The sequence below is a fragment of the Macaca fascicularis genome, chromosome 12 (assembly GCF_037993035.2).
Source record: "Macaca fascicularis isolate 582-1 chromosome 12, T2T-MFA8v1.1".
In the NCBI taxonomy this organism is placed as follows: Eukaryota; Metazoa; Chordata; class Mammalia; order Primates; family Cercopithecidae; genus Macaca; species Macaca fascicularis.
In genome coordinates this window covers 43,554,914-43,577,930 of record NC_088386.1, presented here as the reverse complement: position 1 = coordinate 43,577,930, position 23,017 = coordinate 43,554,914, and the positions used below count along the sequence as shown (strand labels likewise).

The 23,017-nt window shown below is 37.3% G+C and overlaps 2 protein-coding genes across 51 annotated transcripts in view; one reads left to right on the top strand and one right to left on the bottom strand.

Annotated features, from left to right (window-relative positions):
- MBD5 (methyl-CpG binding domain protein 5) overlaps positions 1-8,283 on the bottom strand; it is a 515,330-nt gene extending 507,047 nt beyond the window's left edge. For 31 of the 35 annotated variants that reach the window (XR_012421099.1, XR_012421098.1, XR_012421100.1 and 28 more), the window contains exon 1: positions 7,606-8,200. The gene's annotated coding sequence lies outside the window, so the exon portion shown is untranslated. Of the gene's footprint in view, positions 1-7,605; positions 8,201-8,247 lie in introns of those variants that run through there. The other 4 variants (XM_074009063.1, XM_074009051.1, XM_065526478.2 and 1 more) reach the window with 1 other exon arrangement.
- Positions 7,697-23,017, top strand: part of ORC4 (origin recognition complex subunit 4) — a 91,332-nt gene continuing 76,011 nt past the window's right edge. For 6 of the 16 annotated variants that reach the window (XM_015432103.4, XM_074009077.1, XM_015432106.4 and 3 more), the window contains exon 1: positions 8,554-8,686. Coding sequence is in view for 6 of the 16 variants with exons in the window: in XM_074009077.1 (XP_073865178.1) it covers positions 8,678-8,686 (9 nt within the window). In the remaining 10 variants the exon portion in view is untranslated. Of the gene's footprint in view, positions 7,837-8,553; positions 8,919-19,483; positions 19,536-23,017 lie in introns of those variants that run through there. The other 10 variants (XM_074009078.1, XM_065526487.2, XM_074009074.1 and 7 more) reach the window with 6 other exon arrangements.

The window sequence follows — 23,017 nt, the reverse complement described above, 5'->3', positions numbered from 1 at the left end:
TATGGCTAATCAACATCACTGTCATCACTATTAGTGATATTTGTAGCTAGTAAGAGCTTTCTGATACATAGTAAACTGAACACTGTAGCTTTAATTGAAGTTTGAATGTTATAAACAGTTAGATGTCTGGCTCTGGCCTGCATTCTAATACCATCAGCAGAACAGAGATGGGAAGCATAAACAAACCTTTTAACTAGATTACATTGTCTAAAATGGCCAAGAAATCCTTCAGCACAAACTCCAGTGTGACAAATATAGAAGGAAAATGATTTTGGAATAACACTAAAAAAATAGCCTCTGAATATTAGAGGAGCACGTATTTGATTTCCTAAATATTTTTATGTTATTTAATACTCATTAATGATACTTTATAACTTTTCAAATAAGAATCCTTTATATCTTACACAGCGAACTCTTTTTAGGTCAGTATATCCCAAGTAACAAAGCTATTTAAAAATCAATATTTGCTTTTATTGAATGTGGAATATTTCCCTCCCCCAACAACAGTAAATGTACTTATACAGTCTAAATTATTATTTTTAGATCCTAATAATATTAAGAATGTATGTATTAAGTTAGTTGATGGCCAACAGATTAGTAGATACTTCTGGACTCATGGCGTATAAAAAACAGCAGTTGTGAATACAAGGATAACCTTAAATATAATTTAGCACACAGTCAATCTTAAAAAACACTTTGGGATTACTTCTAACTTCTGAGATACAGACATTAAAATTTTTTTTAAAAAAGCTACACATGAACTTAAGTTTTAACATTAGCACCACACAGAAAATTTTCCTCCCATTGCTAGAATCTTGATTGGTTAGCAAAAGAATTCAGTGAAGCATGTGTGTACACAAACTTTTCACCATTTCAAGGTTGGTGACTGATTTACATAACTCATATTAGTCCTTTAAAACAATGTGTTCTAATAATCTACTCAATGACACTGAATTTAATTACAAATTCTCTAATAAAAGGTTATATAGGTCAACTGAAATAAGGACGCAAATCAAAATCTGTCATATCCAACTTTGAATAAATTATACCTTAATGTAAGTTAAGCCTGGATCTCACTTTGTCTCTTTGAAGAGTTACAGTGAGTTATAGTGAGTCATTCCAGCTTGACATCTTACATGACATAGAAATACTTCAAACAGAAATACTCTAAGTGTGTAAGACTTAGAATATTTACTTTTAACTGAATTATCTTTGGGTTGTTTAAAGAAATTACTTAAGATCATACTACTGATTATTCAGATTATTCTTATAAGGAAAAAAACATTTGCAATAAACTTTTCTTTCTAATGTGTAACAGATGATAAAGAATATTTCTTTAGCATTTAAAAATATTTCCAAACTCTGCAGGTCATTATGTACTGGCATAGTATTTGTAGGATGATAGAGTCAATACAAGCTGATATCCCTTATTCAAAAGGTTTTGTGGACCAGAAGTATTCAGAATTTTGGATTTTTACAGATTTGGGAATATTTGCATTATATATCTGTTGAACATCCCTAACCTCAAAATCCAAAATCCAAAATGCTTCACTGAGCATTTTCTTTGAGCATCATGTCAGTGCTGAAAAAGTTTCAGATTTTGAAGCATTTTGACTTTTGGAATTCTGGATTAGAGATACTCAACCTGTATAAATTTATAATATGAACATATATTTACTTAGAGACACAAAAGTTACTTAAGTAATAAAAATACGAAAAAAAAATTGTTTTTTTCTCTTAAAAGTAAAGGACGTAAAACTCAACTATCCAAAGAGAGCTGTATCATAAAGTATTTTAATTCAGTAGCTTTTTTTAAGTACAAATATGAAATAATTTAGGTACCTAGAGAACCCAACAAGTTGATCATTCTTATACTATTTCTGACTTTAATACTAAAAAGAGTACATTAAACTTAATCCTATATATGTAATGTAGTAATTATGAAAATGTATGATAGAGTCCAGAAGATAATGTGTATACATACACCAAAGCACAAGATAATACAAACTTCCCATTTTTTATGGGCTTTTACACCATCAACACATTTATATTAAAAATTTTATAGTAAATATTCATTGGATCAGAAATTGTTACAACCCTTTAACTTCATATAAGAAAATATTTAATGTAACTCCATGCAAGTTATAGGAAGTTTAATAGAGAGAAGGATTGAACTGAACTTTTTTTTACTGTTTATTTTTATGTTTATTTATTTATTTAAAGACAGGGTCTCACTCTGTTGCTCAGCATAGAGTCCAGTGGCATGATCATGGCTCACTGCGGCCTCAACCTGAGTTCAAGAGATCCTCTCACCTCAGCCTCCTGAGTAGCTGGGACTACAGTCTGCACCACACCAAGCTCAGCTACTATTTTGATTTTGTAGAGATCAGGTCTCACTATATTGCACAGGCTTATCCTGAACTACTAGCCTCAAGTGATAAATCCTCCTACCTCACCTCCCAATTGTTGGAATTACAGGCTTGAGCTATTCCACCTGACCTTATTTTTTATTTTTAGAGACAAGGTCCCGCTCTGTGGCCTAGGTTGGATTGAAGTGATGTGAACATAGTTCACTGCAGCCTCAAAATCCAGGGCTCAAATAATCCTCCCGCCTCAGCCTCGGAGTAGCTGGGATTACATTACAAGTGTTGAGTCACCATGAGCAGCTACCAGATGTCATTTTTGCCATACAAAGAAAAGACTGACATGACGTATATTTTAAATTGTACAATGGTCTGTATCTACATTCCTTATAGAAGACTGGGGTTTTTTTTTCTGTTTTTCTATTCTTGCCATACATTTTTGCCATACAAAGAAAAGACTGACATTATGTATATTTTAAATTGTACAATGGTCTATATCTGCATTTCTTATAAAAGACCGGGTTTTTTTTCTTTGTTTTTCTATCCTTGTAAACGTTCAGAAATTTTCCATTTGTCTGTCAAGCTATCAGAGCCATAATTTACCATCGCTTACCAGTGTACAGATTGATAAAAACTCTACTGTGACTGTGTTTTGAATTAGAAAGTGTAATAAATGTAATGTGAATTGAATTTATCACAGTGCTGGGTACTTATAATAAATGGTAACTATGATTATTACTAAAACAGAAATTTAAAAATGAATGTGAAAGAGATCAGAATTCACCACTCAGGAGTCTATCTTCACAAGATACTGCACCAGCAGAGGCATCCCCACCTTCTTTTTAACTGCTAATCAATACTTTTGTAAAAGGTATACTTTAACAAGGACAAATTGAATCCAGTACTTTTTCTCTCTAATACACTTTTCGATTACACATGAAAGCCATGACAGGCACTGAGATAAGATTCTTTGTTTTTGAAACATCCATCTACAAAGAAAATTCTAATTCATTTTACTAAAGCTATAGAAACTATACCACTTAATAAAGAGTAAAAATTACAACTGATTTAGAACTAGAATTGGGAAGTTTCTTATGAGGACTTTGCAATGATATTTCTACTACATACTAAAAGTTCCAAAACTCCTAAATAGTGCACACTAATTACTGCAGAATAATTAAATCATGCTGTTAGATTTGCTAAAATATGGTAGAAAATATCTGAAAACTCAAAATGAAAATGTACAATGTCTTCCAATGAATCATGAATGATAATCTGTTATATGAGGTAAAAAAGAAAAAAGTTACTTTTGAAAAAAAGATTTAAGTTTAGAGAGTTTGGGGTGTTTTTTCCGGAAAAATTTAATGAGATAATTTAATGAACATTGTTGGTCATCTTAAAAGAATTACGGTTAGCAATAAAAATCCAGCAAAGGCAGCCACATAAGACTATTTTCATTGTCTAAAATGTGTTAACTATTTACAGAATATAAATCCCTAGAATACAGTATTAAGTGGAAAATTTTTCTTTATATATTTGTATTTTAATAAAATAACAGCAATATTCTTCTTAGACATGCATTTTTCCACCTAACAGTATCCGTTTAGTTAATATAAAATTTATTTAGGTAGAAACACCAAAACAAAGATATGACCAATACACTTGTGGAATACAATTAAGGTAGCTCTTCACATTAAACTGCAGGGACCATCTTTGTTTTTCAGATGCCTAGCACAGTGCCTGGCAGACAGCAGATGATCAAAAGATGTTTAATGAATCGCTAAATACAATCTGTTTTGCACATACAGTCAAAATCCAGACAAGTTTGCAAAGGTACATAACTTGGATATAGGCTTTCTGGCTGACTTCATGGGGGTCCCACTGATGACTAGGAGTATATCTTCATATCCATAGAAAACTGGAAAGTTGATAATTGTCTGGGTAAGGACCAAAAAAACAAAGTCAGGGAAACATGTCACCTAAGTAGCACTTGTTTTATAGAGCTGGTAAAAGCGGCCTAATCATTCCAACAACCTATTGTGCCGGTCAATGAAACAAAATTTAAGTGCATCCTGAACAATTTTTACAAGCATATTTTTAACTGGAATGTGTTGGATCATTATTGCTTATTCATAATAAATCACTTTTGCCAAATTTTTTCCGGTATAAGAAGGGAATATGTCTTGTTACTATGAGTACCATATAGCTAATAGTATTTACTTTGGCTGTTAATTAGATAAAATGAGAGCCACAGTAGGGATAAAGAAAAAACGTTCATGGTAGTGAAAATTGTGGCAAGGGAGGACAAGAAAAGGAGAGGAAACGAATTCCACATATGGAAGTAAAGAAATTCAAATATGCCTAACTCTAAAACTAACATGGATTATGACAAGCTACCAGTAGGACCTACTGTGTACCAGATATTGTGCTGAGAGTAGAAGGATGTGTTAACAAAATAAAAATGTTTGTTTTTAGGCAGTACATAGGGCAAGACTCACAAGTAAGCATTTATAATAGAATATGCATTCCATTTATTCTTATAAGTATGGGTCCTTAATACAACAGTAAGTATATTTACTGATTAATTGTAAGTGCAGGAGGAAAATAAGTATTAGAGAAAGCTGAAATTATCTTCAAAATAGTAATAACCTACAATAGGTACAATTAGTACTTCTTTAAAAAATTAACAAATTACTGAATTTAAGTAGACAAAATAATAGCTTTAAAGCTATTCACCTTAATATTCGTACAATAATATGCCCCCATATGAAATCCTGAAGTGGTATACCCAGAACTGTACATAATAGTTTCATTTCTGACAAAGGAAATGAGGTAGTGCAGCATAGTGAGCATCAGGAGACCTGAGTTCTCTGCTCCCTTCTCTGCCACTTACAGGCCTTGGAACCTCAGGCAAGTTCGAGTTCTCAGAACTTCGGCAATATATAGAGTTGGATAAAGTGACCTCCAAGATATCACCCAGTTGAACAATTACAATCCTAAAGAATCAACAGTTCTTAATACTTAACAAGGTTTTCTAAACATAAATCATTATCCAACTCAGATAAAGTCTGGAATCTTCTAACCAAAAGGATCATGGGGGTGAGGGTGAGGGGTGTGATAAAAAATGTTTTGAAAAAAAAAAAGAAACAAAATAAGGAAAGACATTAAACTCAAGACTAAATTTTCACTCAGCTGCCTACTGGGCAACTACCACCCCAATTACCTACATAATTCGCTTACTTAAAATTAATTTCTTCAGTAAGTTCTACTGTCTCTCTCTTACCTTTAAGGTTGCTGAGGTTTTAAGGTGAGAACAAGAAACCTTACAAGGACTTGGAATTGCAGTATTGATGTTGGAAGAAAAACTTGAACTTGACACAGATTTCTGCTTAAGCACACTAATTACATCTCAGAGAAAGGTAAAAAATTGTTCAAATTTATAACAGAAGGGAAATAAGATCATATTGTTTACTGCTATAAAGCTTTTTTATTTCGGTATGTAAATGTCTACTTTTGCACACAGTTGATAATTAAAATTTTACAGAACAAGTTTCTACATATGCAATGCTTTACTGTCACTAAAATATGAGTATATTATGTTTTAACTTTAACCATCAAGCAAATAAAAAATTAGAAGTATTACCATGTCTTTATAATATTTATGCCAAATATACTTCTAGATTTGTATTTCTTCAATCCTTTCTAGTTGATCAAATTGCTGTTTTCATATTGCCAGTCTGATCACAAAATTGCTGCTTTACAGAAGAATATTTTTTGCTGACATAAATTATGGGATCAGAGATACCAATGCAGTTACAAAAAAAAAAAGGGTGTGAGGGAGAGACAGTGAGAGCGACAGAGTGTGTGTATATGCATGTGTGCATCCATCTTCAAGGAGAGAATAAAGAAATGTATATATGAAACAAAATAACACTTTCCAATATAAGCCCTAGTAAAAGGCCTACATCAGAAACATACTTTCTAGCATTTGTGAAATAAAAGACAACACTGGATTTTAAAGCTATGCACTAAGAACATACTATAGAAAAATGAATAGTGATTTTTATCAATACTGTTATTCCATAAACTTAAATCTGGATTTACCTTTCAATTTATAGCTAACCGAAATTAATATACTAACTATAAGTTCATGATTGCTTTGACTCATCAAAACATATTTTAGAAATTTGTGTCCTTTTACATATAGTGAGCAATTTGGTTCAGAACCCGAAGAGAAATTGAGATGAAAAGCTCATCTCAATTTTCAACAGTAAATAAATAATTCAGCTAAAACTGAAAGTGGTACCAATCCAGCAAACTATTGATGGAGAGGTTTGGCCTTCCATGCAGCCAGAACAACATAAAGTTTTCAATGGGGACTACTTGTTCAGACAAGTTACAAAGATTACAAAAATACCCAGATTAATTATAAAATACCTAATATTCTCATCATATGGAAAATAAGTATCAGGAACATATGTGGGAACAGACAATACTAGTGGCATTTAAACTTTAAGCGTTTTAGAGCTTTGGACTTTATATACTGATATATGAAACAGACATTTAACAAAAAAAAAAAAAAAAGCAATAATGCAAGTCAAAACCTAACCAAAGGCCTCTACCAACTAAAAATTTGAAATTTTCCATGGAAGTCAGACAAAACGAAAAAATGGAAAATGAAACCCCTAAAGCAAAAACCAATCAAGTCTTCCAACACTAAAGTCAATATCCAAATCTCATACAGGACCAAAAAGGGGAAAACACTCAGGTCTACAAATGGATAAGCAGTTCCAATACAATCCAGATCCCGACATTTTCCCACTCAGAAACAAATGCAGTGAAGCTTTTCCTGGGGAAAAAGAGCTCTCCAATGAATTTTTTTTAAGTGACATCTAGAAAGTGTGCCTCTTTCTGTCTCTTTCCCTGGCGCCTCATTGGAGGAAGGAGGGGGTTGTTTTTGTATTCTCCCCCACTGGAGCAAGACACAATCAGATGTTAGCTGGAGGAGAGAAACCACTTTTGACAACAGCAAATAAAAATAAAAGTGCCCTTCCTCCCCTGACAGGATGGGCACCCCATCTCACACACCCCTCCCTACTCCAACCCCTCCTTCACCCCCCCCCCCAGCACCACCCCCTCCTCACCCCGGAGCTCCACTGCGTATGTGGTTTGGTGCTACTGTTGCCCCGGAGTGAAAGTCAGAGCCAGAGGAAGGCAATGAAGCCCCCACAGACACACTTACCTTTCCTGCCCCCCACTTTTGAGTGCCTTCCCTGGAGCTGTGGAGGATGACACAAAGGGTAATAAAGGGGGGGAGTGGAGGAGGAGGAGGCGAAGGAGGAGGAGGAGAGCTGGGGAAGTGGCTGCTCCTGGGTGTAGTGAGATGTCTCCAGCCAGGGCCAAGCAGCAGCAGTAGCAGCAGCAGCAGTAGCAGCAGCAGCAGCAGCAACAGCAGCAGCAGCAGCAGCAAAGGGTCTGTGTTGCTAAGAGGCTTTTGGTTTCTTTCTCTCCTCCTCTCACGGCCAAAGAGGAGGAGGGTGGAGGGGACTCGGGAGGGAGGCGAGTTGGAGGGGTGAGGGGGTAGGAGTCGTGGATGGGGGTTTTCGAAGAAGAAGAAACTCCTTCTCCTCCTCTCTCAGGCTCAATCCCCCTCTCAGGGCTCAGGGCTGGAGGGTGGGGGAAGGAACTCAGCCGCCTTCCCCCCACCCCCCTCAATTCAAGGTTGAAGTGGGATAGAATTAGTGTCCTGTCCCTTTAAAAATAGAAATAAAAGGTGCCCCCCCTCTGCCACTGCCTCTCTCTTCATCATCAGCTGCTGCTGCTGCTGGGGTCTCTCTGCTTGGGGGGGAGGGGGGTTCGGGTAGAAGAGACGGGAGGCACTCACTGCGCATGTCCCTCTCTGACGGGTGGCTGGTTGGTTGAAGGCAGGAGGAGGGGGAGGGGAGGAAATGAGCTATTTTCCCAGAAGGCTCAGAGGCGCTCGCGACCCGGAAGACATTGTAGCAAGGGGTACAGGGGCGGGGGCGGGGAAGAGGAGGAAGTCGCTACGCTTTTAACACCCCCAGCTCCCTCCTCCTTCCTAAGGGAAAGTGGAGGAACGGAAGTGGGCGTGGACGGAGACGAAAGGGGGTCACGTGTTTGGGCGGGAGAGGGGCGGGGTGGGAGAGGTGGTGCGTGCGCGGGGCATGCTGGGAGTGGTTGTGTACCGTCGCCAACAGCAGGTGAAGCCTAGCAGAGGACGCGTCCAGCCGATCCTGTGAAGCAATTCCTGCAGGCGTTGGTACCCCCCTTTGCCCTGGCAAAGGCAGGCTTTTATGCGGGAGGTAATGGTGGGGTAAACTTGCTGCAAACGAAGGCCAGGGGCGTCAGTGGCGAAAGGTGAATCGAAAGGGGGAGGATGGAAGGCTGTGGAGACTGGAAATTGGGAAGGGGGCAGGCTTGTATAGGCCGGGAAGGCCAGGACCAGGCGAGCTCTGTCATTTGGCACCCCCATGAGCCTGCCGACGAATCCTTGACACGTGCAGGGAGTCCTGAGACTAGCTCTGCATCGGGGTGGTAAGTGAGGAGCGTGACGGTCCGAGAAGGGAACTGTGAAGGCTCAGCAGCTGATCCTCATGACTGCAGAACGGGAGACCTGTATCTAGGGACAGAGACAAGTCCTCTGTATGCATTTTGACCAGATGCATCAGACGCGTTGCTTATATTGGATATTGCGCTCTTCATGCCTTACCTCTTAACCCTCCCTGGTATTCTGGAGTGGCTTTGGGGAAGGAGCAGGCAGGGAAGTCTTGAGTGGAGCTTCCCTCCGTGTCTTGCATTGTTGCTACAACACAAAGCCTTTGCTTTCTCTCGGAGAGGGATGTGGGATTGTGTAGTCCTTAATGTTGAGTTTTACGATTGATGAAGAGAAAGGACGTGATCAAAGTTTCCCCTTGTAGTGTAGATGATGAGTTTTAAAAGGACTGTTTCGTCTTCTATGGTTACTATTCTTAGTTTTTGAGCCTTTGGTTTCCCAAATGCCAGCTGTTTTTGATGAAAATAATGAATTTCTATCATAAAATTAGAATTCAAATATTTAAGAAAGAATTTATACATTTACATTAGTAAAGCTTTTATAGTGAAATAGTACTGGTTCTTTTTCACATTGTTTTCATACAATCAATATAAACCATTACAGTCTCAGTTGTTTTGTAAAGGTATTTTGAAGGAATATCATCTTTGTACGTTTTTCAAAAACCAAGAATCTAAAATCCTTCATATTTATTATGTTGGTATTTAATTCTGTTGGGTAGGTTCTTTTTCTTTTTTTCTTTTTTTTTTTTTGAGACAGAGTCTTGCTGTCTCCCAGTGAGTGCAGTGGCGCGATCTGGGCTCACTGCAACTTTGTCTCCTGGATTCAAGCAATTCTCCTGCCTCAGCCTCCCGAGTAGCTGAGACTACAGGCATGTGCCACCACGCCCGGCTAATTTTTTTGTGTTTTTAGTAGAGACGGGGGATTCACCATGTTGGTCAGGCTGGTCTCGAACTCCTGACCTCAAGTGATCTACCCACCTCGGCCTCCCAAAGTGCTGGGATTACAGGCGTGAGCCACCGCGCCCGGCCGGTGTAGTTTCTTTAGGGGTGCACTATCAGTTAAAGTTACTAATTTTCCACATCTTTCTGTAAGTTTGGATAGTGGACCCCATTTGTGCACCATTGTTAGCTCTTACTATCTTTTGTACTGTGTACGGTAATCATGTCTGATGGAATCAAAAGTAGACTCCTGTGCTTTAAAATTTTCTTTATAGTGTAACCAATTGTCTGCCACTTTGTAATGAAAAAAAAAAATACAGCAAGGCAATTAATGTGCCTTAGATACAATTTTAAATCTTTTGTGTCTTTTTCCATACATTTAGTATTTAAGCATGCAAACATCGATACATAGTATAATGAATAGCTATAAAGTGTGAACTCTATGTAACCGCTACCACAGTCAAGAATTAAAATGTTTGTGGCCCCTGAGAAGCTGCCCTCTATATTCTATTCCTGTTCATCCCCTTCCTCAGTTCTTTCAGAGGTTAACACTATCCTGATTTTTATGGCAATTATTTACTGCTTTCTTTCTTAGGATTTCTTTAACCACCTATGTCAGCATTCCTAAGCAATTTAGATTCGTTTTGCCTGTTTCTTAATTGTAAGTGAATTATATATTACATATCATTATGTATCTTTTTCTCTCATACAGCTAAGATTTAACTCTATTAGTACATTTAGCTCTAGTTCTTATATTGGATTATAGTAATCTATAGTATAAAAAGTATAGTGTAAAAAGTCTTAATGGAAATGAGCCACAGTTTAGTCTAATATTAATAAAGTTTTGGATTGTTTCGTTTTTAGCAGTTATGAACAATACTATTATGAATGTTCTTGTACATGTATTCTTATGTACATTACCATGGATTTTTGTAGAGTACGTATGTTTATCTTCAAATTCACACCAGTTTATACCCTGACAACAGTATATGGTAGATCCCTTTACTTTTACTGTCTCACCAAGAGTTATTTTTCCGTTTTCCCAAATTGAGGAATGTGGCTTTATCTTATTGTTTTAATTTACTCTGCCCAGGATACTAAAGAGTTTGAACACTTTTTCAAAAACTTACCGGCCATTTGGATTTCCTCTTTCTAGAATTGTCTTTTTAATTCTTAAATCTTTTGTGCATTGTCTTTTTAAATCTTTTGTGGAGGTTTGGTTTTTTGTTTGTTTGTTTGGTGTTTTAATTGGGTTGTCTGTTTTACTCAGGGATTTCTAGCAGTATGGCCAGTATCTTCTCTGTGCTTGGAGCATTACTCTCTTCTGGGATGGCAACTTTATCTTCATGTAGGTCTTATATGCTATCATTGTTCTTTGAATTTTATATGTAGTTTAAATTCCAGGTAACAAGTTCTATGCTTGTGCTGTTCATTATAGTAGCTACAAGCTGCGTGTGGCTTTTGAGCACTTGAAATGTGGCTAGTGTGACTGAGGAACTGAATTTTTAGTTTTGTTTAGTGTTCAATTAAGTTTAAAAACTGACACTTGATTCAGTTACTGTGAAACCTTTATGTTTGGAACAACTCAGATACATAAACCTTTCTTAACCTCAAATTATTAAATTATTATTTTTGATTTTTGAAGATTCCGCCTCTCCCCGCCGCGAAATGGAGTCTCACTCTGTTGCCCAGGCTGGAATCCAGTGGCATGATCTTGGCTCACTGCAACCTCTGCCTCCCAAATTCAAGTGATTCTCCTGCCTCAGCCTCCCGAGTAGCTGGGATTACAAGCATGTGCCACCATGCCTGGCTAATATTTTTATTTTTAGTAGAGGTGAAGTTTTACCATTTTGGCTAGGCTGGTCTCAAACTCCTGACCTCAAGTGATCCACCCATGCTTCAGGATTCCACAAACTTGGAAAGCCTTTTCCTGTGTCCTGCTGGTTGTGGAATCATTTTCCCTGAAAAAAGTTGTGGAGATGCTTGAAGAAGTGGTAGTCAGTTGATGAGAGGTCAGGTGAATATGGCAGTTGAAGCAAAACTTTGTGGCCCTGTTTGTTCAACTTTTGAAGTGTTGGTTGTGCAATGTGCTGTTGGGTGTTATTGTGGAAAATTGGGCCCTTTCTGTTGATCCATGCTGGCTGCAGGCATCACAGTTTTAAGTGCATCTCATTGATTTACTGAGCATACTTCTCAGATGTAATGGTGTCTCCAGGATTCAGAAAGCTGTAGTGGATCAGACCGGCAGCAGACCACCAAACAGTTACCATGGCCCTTTTTTGGTGCAAGTTTGGCTTTGGGAAGTGCTTTGGAGCTTCTTCTCGGTCCAGCCACTGAGCTGGTCATTGCTGGTTGTCATATAAAATCGACTTTTTGTTGCACCTCACGGTCTGATTGAGAAATGGTTCATTGTTGTGGAGAATAAGAGAAGACAACACTTAAAATGGTGTTATTTTAAATTTTTGCTCAGCTCACGAGGCACCCACTTGTCAAGCTTTTTCACCTTTCCTATTTGCTTCAAATGCTGAACAACTGTAGAATGGTCGACGTTGAGTTCTTACGTTGAGTTCTTCAGCAACTTCTCCTGTAATTGTAAGAGGATCGATCTGCTTCAATGATTGCTCTCAGTTGGTTGTTGTCAACTTCCAGTGGCCTACCACTACACTCCTCATCCTCAAGGCTCTGGTATCCTTTGCAAAACTTCTTGAACCACCACTGCACTGTACGTTCATTAGCAATTCCTGGGCCAAATGCAGTGTTGATGTTGTGAGTCGTCTCTGCTGTTTTACGACACATTTTGAACTTGAATAAGAAAATCACTCGACTTTGCTTTTTGTCTAGCATCATTTCCATAGTCCAAAATAAATACAAACAGCAAGTAATAAGTCATTAGCAAAAAAACATAAAGTGAGAATTGCCCATTAAAATGATATATAACGCACTCCAGCCTGGGTGACAGAGTGAGACTCCGTCTCAAAAAAAAATAAATAAATAAAATTATATATCACATAACCACATTTAGGAATGTATTCCAGTATCAAATGGCAAATTCCAACAATGCAAAATCCACAATTAATTTTGTACCAACCTAATAGTTCGTGCTGCTTTGAAGGAAATCTGTCTTTTAGAATTTTTTTTCTTTTTTTTTTTTTGTTTGTAATTTTTCTGCTGTTTCACTCTGATGTTTTTGTGTGGAATTCTTTTTTTCTTTTTTTTTTTTTCCTCCTAGTCAAGTGTGGTTGTGGGGGTAGAGGAAATGTTAAATCATCGTGTGGAATTCTTTATCTTGCCCTGTATTCATCAAGATTATTAAATCAATGCATCAGTATTTTTCTAAAGATATTGGTGATATTCTTGCTGTTTCTAGTTACCTGCTGAAAATTACAATCTTGCTTTTGTTGGCTTAGTATAGTTGCTCCTTAGTATCTGTGGGAGATTGGTTTCAGAACCCCATGCAGACACCACAATCCACAGGCAGCTCAAATTCCTTATATAACATGCCATAATGTTTGCATACAACCTACACACATCCTCCCACATATTTTAAATAATCTCTAGACTACTTATGGTACCTAATACAATGTAGATGCTATGTAAATATTGTTATACTGTCATGACTTTTTAAAAATTTCTATTATTTTTTATCATCATTTTTTTTTAAATATACATATATTTTTAATCCTTGGTTGAGTGAATCTGTGGCTATGAAGGGCCGCCTATATTCGTAGTTCATTTGTTGTTTGTTGGAGATAATTCCAGTTTCTAAATTTTCTAAGTCTGTGTCTGCTAGCTCATGATATTTTTTTCTTGTGTGCCTTGATACCAGTTGTATTTAAAAAATTACAGGAATATGAGTCCTAGAATAATAGTCTCTTTCTTAAGAAGGTACATTTTTCTAGGAAAGATCTCTAGGAGTGCTGTCAGTCCTACGTTGCTTTATTCATGTTCAGTAGTTGGAATTCCTTAATGAACGCTAATGAACGTACAGTGCAGTGGTGGTTGAAAAAGTTTTGCGAAGGATACCAGAGCCTTGAGGATGAGGAGTGTAGTGGTAGGCCATTGGAAGTTGACAACAACCAACTGAAAGCAATCATTGAAGCAGATTGATCCTCTTACAATTACAGGAGAAGTTGCTGAAGAACTCAACATAAGAACTCAACTTCGACCATTCTACAGTTGTTAAGCAAGATTTTAAGATCATGAATTCTACTTTCCTTCAATTTCCTCTTATCCTAATGATGTTGTCTTTAAACTCTGAACGTAAATTAGGTAGCTTATCTGAGTCCCCAGCTTTGGCGGGCCATGTGCTTTTATTTTTATTTTTGATTTTGATTTTTTGTATTTATTTATTTTATTTTAAATGAGGTCTCACTATTGTGCACAATGATCCTGAATTCCTGGGCTCAACTGATCCTCCTGCCTTGGCCTGTCAAAGGATAGGATTACAGGCATAAGCCACCACACCTGGCCTTGTGCTTTGATTTTTTTTTTTTTTTTACCACAGACCTGCACATCTTCCATTAGCTCAGCCTTTTTTCTCAGCCTTTTCTTCTAGATAGGAAAATGTCCTCAGAACAAAAGTTACTTGGTGTATGGTTTGTTTCTGGCTTACCTTCACGTGGAATTTGGTATGAAATTTCACATTACCTTATTTCATTCATTATTATTTAGTTTTTTTGTTGGCCTCAGCAGAAAGTTTGGTCCTGTCCGCCACTACCATAAATAAAATCTAATTATTTTTCTTTTTTACTTCTGAGATTTGATTTTAAGATATTTATGCTTTGAGCCAAAAATTTTTTAACTTAACTCATATATTTGTTTAAATTTTTTTAAATTTTTAATTATTATGGATACATAATATGGGGATTATGTGATATTTGATACAAAAATACAATGTGTAATGATCAAATCAAGTAATTGAGATATCCATTACCTCAAGCATTTATCATTTCTTTGTGTTAGAGACACTTCATTTCCACTCCTTTAATTGTTCTTAAACATACACTAAATTATTTTTAGCTGTAATTACTATATGTGCTACTGAACACTATATTTTATTCCTTCTAACTATATTTTTCTACCCATCAACCATCTCCTCTTGATTCTCCTCTCAATACTACCCTTCCCAGTCTCTAGTAACATCTTTTTACTCACTATCTCTATGACTTCAATTTTTTTGAAGCTTCCCCATATGGGTAAGAACATGTGATACTTGCCTTTCTATATCTGGCTTCTTTCCCTTATAATGTCTGCCAGTCACATCCATGTTGTTGAAAATGACAGAATTTCATTCTATTTTTTTTATGGCTGAATAACATTCCATTGTGTATATGTACCACATTTCTTTATCCATCCTTTGCCATTTCCTTTCTTTTGGGTATATACCCAGTAGTGGGATTGCTGGATTATAGTTCTATTTGTTGTGTTTTTCGGAGCTCCATACTGTTCTCTGTTGTGACTGTGCCAGTTTACATTTCCACCAACAGTGTGCAAGGGTTCCCCTTTCTCCACATTCTCACCAGCATCTGATATTGACTGTCTTTTTGATAAAAGCCGTTTTAACTGGGGTGAGATGATACCTCATTATAGTTTTGATTTGTATTTCTCTGATTATTAATAATGTGGAGCATTATTTCATAGACCTGTTGGCCATTTGTATGTCTTCTTGAGAAATGTCTCCTCAGATCTTTTGACCATATTAAAATCAGAATATTTTTTCCTATTGAGTCGTTCATTCAAGATTCTTATGTATTCTAGTTATTCATCCTTTGTCAGATATTAGTTTGAAATATTTTCTCCCATTCTACCTGTTATGTCTTCATTTTATTGTTTTCATTGCCGTGCAGAAGCTTTTTGGCTTGGAGAGATCCCATTTGTTGATATTTTATTTTATCTTATTGCTTTAGTTTCTTGTGTTTTTGAGGTCTTATTTAAGAAGTCTTTGCTTAGACCAATGTCCTGGAGTTTTTGTCCAATGATTTCCTTTAGTAGTTTCGTAGATTTAAGTCTTTAATGCATTTTTCTTTGATTTTTGTATATGGCAAGAGTTAGGGGTCTACTTTTGTTCTTCTGAATGTGGGCATCCAGTTTTCCCAACACCATTTATTGAAGAGACTGCCCTTTCCCCAATGAGTGTTTCTGGCACCTTAGTAAAAAACTAATTGGCTTTAAATATACGGATTTATTTCTGGACTCTCTGTTCTGTTCTGTTGTTCTACGTGTCTGTTTTTATGCCGATACCATGCTATTTTGGTTACTACAGCGTTGTAGTATATTTTGAGGTCTGGTAGTGTGATAACTCTACCAGTTACCAGCTTTGTTCTTTTTAGTCAGGATTGTTTTGGCTATTTAGGATCTTTTGTGGTTCCATACAATTTTAGGATTTTTTTTTTCTGTTGCTGTGAAGAATGTCATTGCTCTTGATAGGGATGGCTTTGAATCTGTGGATTGCTGTGGGGAGTATTGTCATTTTAACATTATTTTTTTTCAACTCATGAGCATGGGATGTCTTTTCATTTGTTTGTATCCTCTTCAATTTCATCAATGTTTTGTAGTTTGCATTGTAGTTGGTTAAGTTTATTCCTAGATAGTTAATGTTATTTGTAGCTATTGTAAATGGGATCACCTTCTTGATTTCTTTTTCAGATAGGTTGTCACTGTTGGCATAGAGAAATTCTATGGATTTTTGTATGTTGATTTTGTATCCTGCAATGTTACTGAATTTATTAGTTCTAATAGTTTGTTGGAGTCTTTAGGTTTTTTAAATATAAGATCACATCAGCTGCAAACAATGATAATTTTACTTTCTCCTTTCCAATTTAAATGTCTTTTATTTCATTCTCTTCTCTGTTTACTCTGGCTAGGACTTCTCTTACTAACTTGAGTAATAATGGTGAAAATGCCCATCCTTCTTCTAGATCCTAGAAGAAAGGCTTTCAGTTTTTCCCCCATTCAGTCTGATACTAACTGTGGGTTTGTTGTATATGGCTTAATCGTGTTGAGGTATGATCCTTCAGTCCCCAGTTTGCTGAGAGTTTTTATGAAGGGTTATTGAATTTTATCAAAAAGGATTTTGTTGTCATCTATTGAAATGACAATACGCTTTGTGTCCTTCATTCTGTTGATATGATGTATCACATTGATTGATTTACATATGTTGAACCATCCTTGCATCCCTGGGATGAATCCCGGTTAATTATGATGATCTTTTTAATGTGCTGTTGAATTTGGTTTGCTCTGTTTTGTTAAGGATTTTTGTATCTGTTTTCATCAGAGATACTGGCCTGTAGTTTCTTTTTTGTTGTTGTTTTATCTTTGTTTGGTTTTGGTATCAGAATAAATCTGGGGCTGGGCATGGTAGCTCACTCCTGTAATCCGAGCACTTTGGAAGGCTGAGGCAGGCAGATATTTTGAGACCAGCCTGGCTGACATGGTGAAACCCCATCTCTACAAAAAACACAAAAATTAGGTGGGTGTGGTGACTCATGCCTGTAATCCCAGCTACTCAGGAGGCTGAGGCAGGAGAATCACTTGAACCCAGGAGGCAGAGGTTGCAGATCGCCTGGGGAACAAAGTGAGACTCTGTCTCAAAATAAATAAATAAATAAATCTGACCTCATAAAATGAAATTGGAGATCCTCCATGATTTTGGAGAATGATTTGAGTAGGACTGATGTTAGCTCTTCTTTAAATGTTTGGTGGAATTCGGTGAAGCCATGAAGTCCTGGCCTTTTCTGTGATGGGGGACTTTTTATTATTGTTTGTATCTTGAAACTTATTGTTCTATTTAGATTTTGATTTTCTTCATGTTTCACTCTTATTAGGCTGTATGTGCCTAGGAATTTATTCATTTCTTCTAGGTTTTCCAATTTATTGGCATGCGATCGTTCATGACGGTCTCCAATGATCCTTTGAATTTTTGTGATATCAGTTGTAATGTCACCTTTTTTGTCTCTGATTTTATTTGGATCTTCTTTTTCTTTTTCTGAGTCTGGGTAAAGGTTCATTGATTTTGTCTATCTTTCCAAATAACCCTTTTCATTTCATTGATCTTTTCTATTTTTTTTTAGTCTTAATTTTATTTCTGTTTTTAATTAATTTTCTTGTTTTATTATTTCTTTTCTTAATTTGGGGCTTGGTTTGCTCTTGCTTTTCTAGTTCTTTAAGATGCATTACTAGATTGTTTATTTCTTGGTTTTCTACTGTTTGATTTGCACATTTATCGCTATAAACGTTCTCTTTAGTGTTAGCTTTAACTGTATCTCATAGTTTTAGCAGGTTATGTTTCCATTTTCATTTGTTTCAAGAAATTTTTTAAATTTCCTTCTTAATTACTTCATTGGTTGTTCAGGCACGTATTGTTTAATTCTTACGTGTTTGTATAGTTTCCAAAGTTCCACTTGTTATTTATTTCTACTTTTATTCCATTGTGGTTAGAAAAGATACTTTATAATTTTTATCAGACTTGTTTTGCAGCCTAACATGATGGTGCTCTTTTTGGGTTTCTGTTTGCGTGCAGTATCTCTTTCCATCTTTTGGTCTATCTATGTTTTTATAAATGAAGTGAGTTTCTTATATGTAGCAGGTACTAGGGCCTTGTTTTGTTTAGGCCTTCAGCGCCTCTCTTTTGATTGGAGAATTTAGGATCCATCCTTGAGAAATACTCCATGTGCTGAGGAGAAGAATGTGTATTTTGCAGCTGTTGTATGATGGCTTCTGTAAATATCGATTAGGTTCATTTAATCTATAGTGCAGATTAAATTCATTACTTTTTTTCTGTCTAGATGATTTGTCCAATGGTGAAAGTGGGCTGTTGAAGTCCCAAGTCATTACTGTATTGGGTCCTGTCTCCTTAACTCTAATATATCTTAAGTGCTTAACTTTATATATCTTAAGTGCTTCTGTTTTGGATAGATATTATTTATCATTTTTATATCCTCTTGCTGAATTAAAACCTTTTGTATTGTATGATAACCTTTTTTCTCTCTTTTCACAGTTTTTGTGTTGAAATCTATTTTATCTAAAAATAGATACAAAGCTACTTGGGCTCTTCACATGCAGTATCTTTTTCCATCTTTTTGTTGTTAGTCTATGTTTTTATAGTGAAGAATTTAGTCCATTTACATTCAGTATATTATGGATAGGTAAGGACTTACTACTGCCTTTTTATTGTTGTTCTGGTTCTTTTCTTGGGCTTTTCCCCCTTTCTTTTTTCCTTGTCTTCCTTTGTGCTAAAGTTATTTTTTGGTAGTGTTTTAATTTCTTGCTTTTTATTTTTTGTGTACCTATTAGAGGTTTTTGTTTTGTGGTTACTATGAGGTTAGCAAATAACAACTTATAGCCAATTATTTGCAACTGATGACAACTCTGATTGCAAAGAAGAGAAAAAATGCACGCACAGAAAAAACTTTAAAACCTGTACACTTTTACTCCATCCCTTCACTTTTTGACGTTTTGTCTCTATATATTTTTATATTATCTTTTAAGTTTTGAAGTAGTTTTGTTTTTGTTTTTTTGTTTGTTTGTTTGTTTTGATAATGTTATATATAAAGTTTCGGTGCCACAAAAGAAATAGCACTCGAATATAAAATTTTCTTTTTAATTCTCAGCAAGGCAAGTTACTTCTATATAGAAAGGTGCGCCCTTACAGATGGAACAATGGTGAGTGCACATTTGGACAAGGGAGGGTAAGGGGTTCTTATCCCTGATGCATGTAGCCCCTGCTGCTTTGTCGTTCCCCTGTTGACTTTAGTTAGCCCTCACAGGCTAAACTAATTCCGATTGGCTAATTTAAAGAGAATGACGGAGTGAGCGCTTTGGTGGGAGTCAGGGCAGAGCAGGTAGCAGATAATTGGAATGAGTTAGGGTAGAGCAGGTGATTGGAATGTAGGGTGGAGCAGGTGATCAGAATGAATCAGGGTGGAGTAGATAATCGGAAAAGGTTGCTTTACGAGGAAGTTTAAAAGTAGAAGGCAAAGAATTGAACATACTGACATATTCTTTGAAAAGAAATTTAGAACTCATATCTAACAATCCCTCCCCCTTGTATTTCCTTACAACTTTCTTTTCAAACTTTTTTTTTTTCTTTTTTTGAGATGGAGTCTTACTCTGTCCCCCAGGCTGGAGTGCAGTGGCGCCATCTCGGCTCACTGCAAGCTCTGCCTCCCGGGTTCACGCCATTCTCCTGCCTCAGACTCCTGAGTAGCTGGGACTACAGGCGCCCACCACTATGCCCAGCTAATTTTTTTTGTATTTTTAGTAGAGAAGGAGTTTCACCGTGTTGGCCAGGATGGTCTTGATCTCCTGACTTCGTGATCCTCCTGTCTCGGCCTCCCAAAGTGCTGGGATTACAGGCGTGAGCCACCGTGCCGGCCTCAAACTTTTTTTGTTAACGTGTCTTGGCTTAGTTATTTTGCTGGATTTTCTAAAAGAAGAAGCTTCTCCAGATAAGGTGGAGGTTAGAACACATATCTAACAATAGGATTGTCTTTTAATCTTCCTACTAAAGATATGAGCGGTTAGAGTATTCTGTATTTATCTGTGCACTTACTTTTACCAGTGAGTTTTATACCTTCAGATGATTTCTTGTTGCTTGTTAATGTCCTTTTCTTTCAGATTGGAGAACTTCCCTTTAGCATTTTTTGAAAGATGAGTCTGGTGTTGATGAAATCCCTCAGCTTTTGTTAGTCTGGGAAAATCTTCATGTCTCCCTCATGTTTCAAGGATAATTTCAGTAGATGTATTAGTTTGGTGCAAAAGTTATCATGGTTTTTGCCACAATATTAATTGCCATGAAAAGTAATTGCAAAAACCGTGGTTACTTTTGCACCAGCTTAATACTATTCTACTCTCTTCTGGCTTGCAGGGTTTCTGCTAAAGTTTGTCATCCTACTCTCTTCTGGCTTCTCTAAGTTTGAAAAGTACTCTGCTATTATTTCTTTGAAAAAACTTTCTACCTCAGTCTCTTTCTCTACGCCCTCTTTAAGGCCAGTAACTTTTTGATTATGCCTTTTGAGAGCTATTTTCCAGATCTTGTAGGCATACTTCATTGTTTTTTATTATTTTTTTCTCTTATGACTGTATTTTCATATAACCTGTCTTCAAGCTCACTAATTCATGCCTCTGCTGTTGAGAGACTGATGCATTTTCAGCCGTTGAATTTTCCAGCTTCAGAATTTCTGCTTGTTTTTTTTATCATTTCAGTCTCTTTGTTAAGTTTCTCTTACATAATTCTGAATTTTTTATCTCTTTTATCTTGAATTAAATTGAGCTTTCTCAAGACCACTGTTTTGAATTTCCCATCTAAAAGGTCACATATCTTTACTGCTCCAGGATTAGTCTGTTTGGTGAGGTCCTGTTTTCCTAGATGTTCTTGGTAATTGTGGACATTCTTTGATATCTAGGCATGGAAGAGCTAGTCTTCACAGTTTGGGTTTGTTTGTTCCTGTCACTCTCCAGGGGGGCTTTCCAAGAAATCAAAGCAGATTGAGTGTTGTGACTCAAGCCTGTAGTCACTGCAGCCATTTTGGCATTAAAAAGCGTCCAAAGCACAGGAACGCTGTGACTCTTGCAGACTCCTACATACACAGTTCTGATGGACTTGGGAAGATAATTGGGAGAATTCCCTGGGTTACCAGTCAGAGTCTCTTGCTCTCTACCTTCCCTTTCCTTCAGTCAGGAGTCTGTCTGTACTGGCCTGCCCAGTGTTGGTGGGGGATGATACAGGCACTTTTGTAGCCACCACAGTTGGAACTGTGCTGAGTTGCCTCTGAAGCCTCGCAGACCAGCACAGTATTGGGGCTCACCCAAGGGCCACGGCCAATCCTGCATGACTGCCACTGGTTATTCAAGGCCAAAGGCCACTTTAGTCAGCAGGTGGTGAATTCTTTCAAGACTGAGTCCATCCCATCAGGGCAGCCATTCCCTTCCTGCCTATGGTGAATCTGTAAATGCCATCCCAGAGCAACAGCTTGCTATCAAAAGCTTCAGAAATCTGTCTTTTTGCTTTATTTTACTGTGACTGAACCAATACTCTGGTTGCAAAGCAAAGTTCTCTGTACTCTTCCTTCTCCTTACCCCGAGCTGAAGGGGTTGGGGAGGGGTGCCTCAGGGATTCCCTTAGCTGCCACAGGTGGTGTTGCACTGTGTTTTAACTCAAGTCCATTACCTCCAAGGCCAGTGCAGTACCAAGGCTTGCCAAAGGATGCAGTCCTTGTGGCCTGTCACTCCAATTTATTCCGGGCCCTAGACCACTTTAGTCAGAATGTGGTGAAGGCCAATTACTTCCTCTGGAGTGGAGGATTTCTCTCTGGCCTAGGACTGAGCTAAATGCTTCTTCTGTGGGCGCCAGCACAATGCCCTGTGTTATATTCTGCTGTTACAGAGCAGCACTGAGTTCCAGTGCAAAATCCCACACTTACTTTCGCTCTCTCTCCCAAGCACACAGATTCTATCTCAGTGTTGTGCTGCCTGGGGTTGGCGGAGGGGTGGTGTAGTCAGTGCAAGACTGTCTTTTCTGCCCTCTTCAGTGCCTCTTTCCTGGTTAAAACCAGGGGTCATGATTGCTCACTTGATTTTGGATTTTTTGTTTATTTGTTTCTTTGTGTGTTTGTTTGTTTGTTTTGAGGCAGGGTCTCACTCTGTCACCCAGGCTGGAGTGCAGTGGTGTGATCTCAACTCATTGCAACCTCGACCGACCTCCTGGGCTCAAGTGATCCTCCCACCTCAGCCTCCCGAGTAGTTGGCACTGCAGGCGCATGCCACCATGCCCGGCTAATTTTTTCACATTTTGTAAAGGCAGGGTTTCATCGGGTTGCCCAGGCTGGTCTTGAACTGAAATCAAATGATCCACTTGTCTTTGCCTTCCAAAGTGCTGGGATTACGGGCATGTACCACTGTGCCCAGCTGATTCTTATGAAGGTGTTTTTTTTTTGTTTTTGTTTTTGTTTTTTATTTTTGCATGGATAATTGTTCATTTTGGTGTTCCTGCTGGGGGATGATTCCTGGGAGATTCTCTTCGGCAATCTTTTCTGCCTCTTCTGCGAGGAAAAAGACATCTATTTTAAATTTTTCTTTTTTATTATAATTTAAGTTCTGGAATGCATGTGCAGAACATGTAGGTTTGTTACACAGGTATACATGTG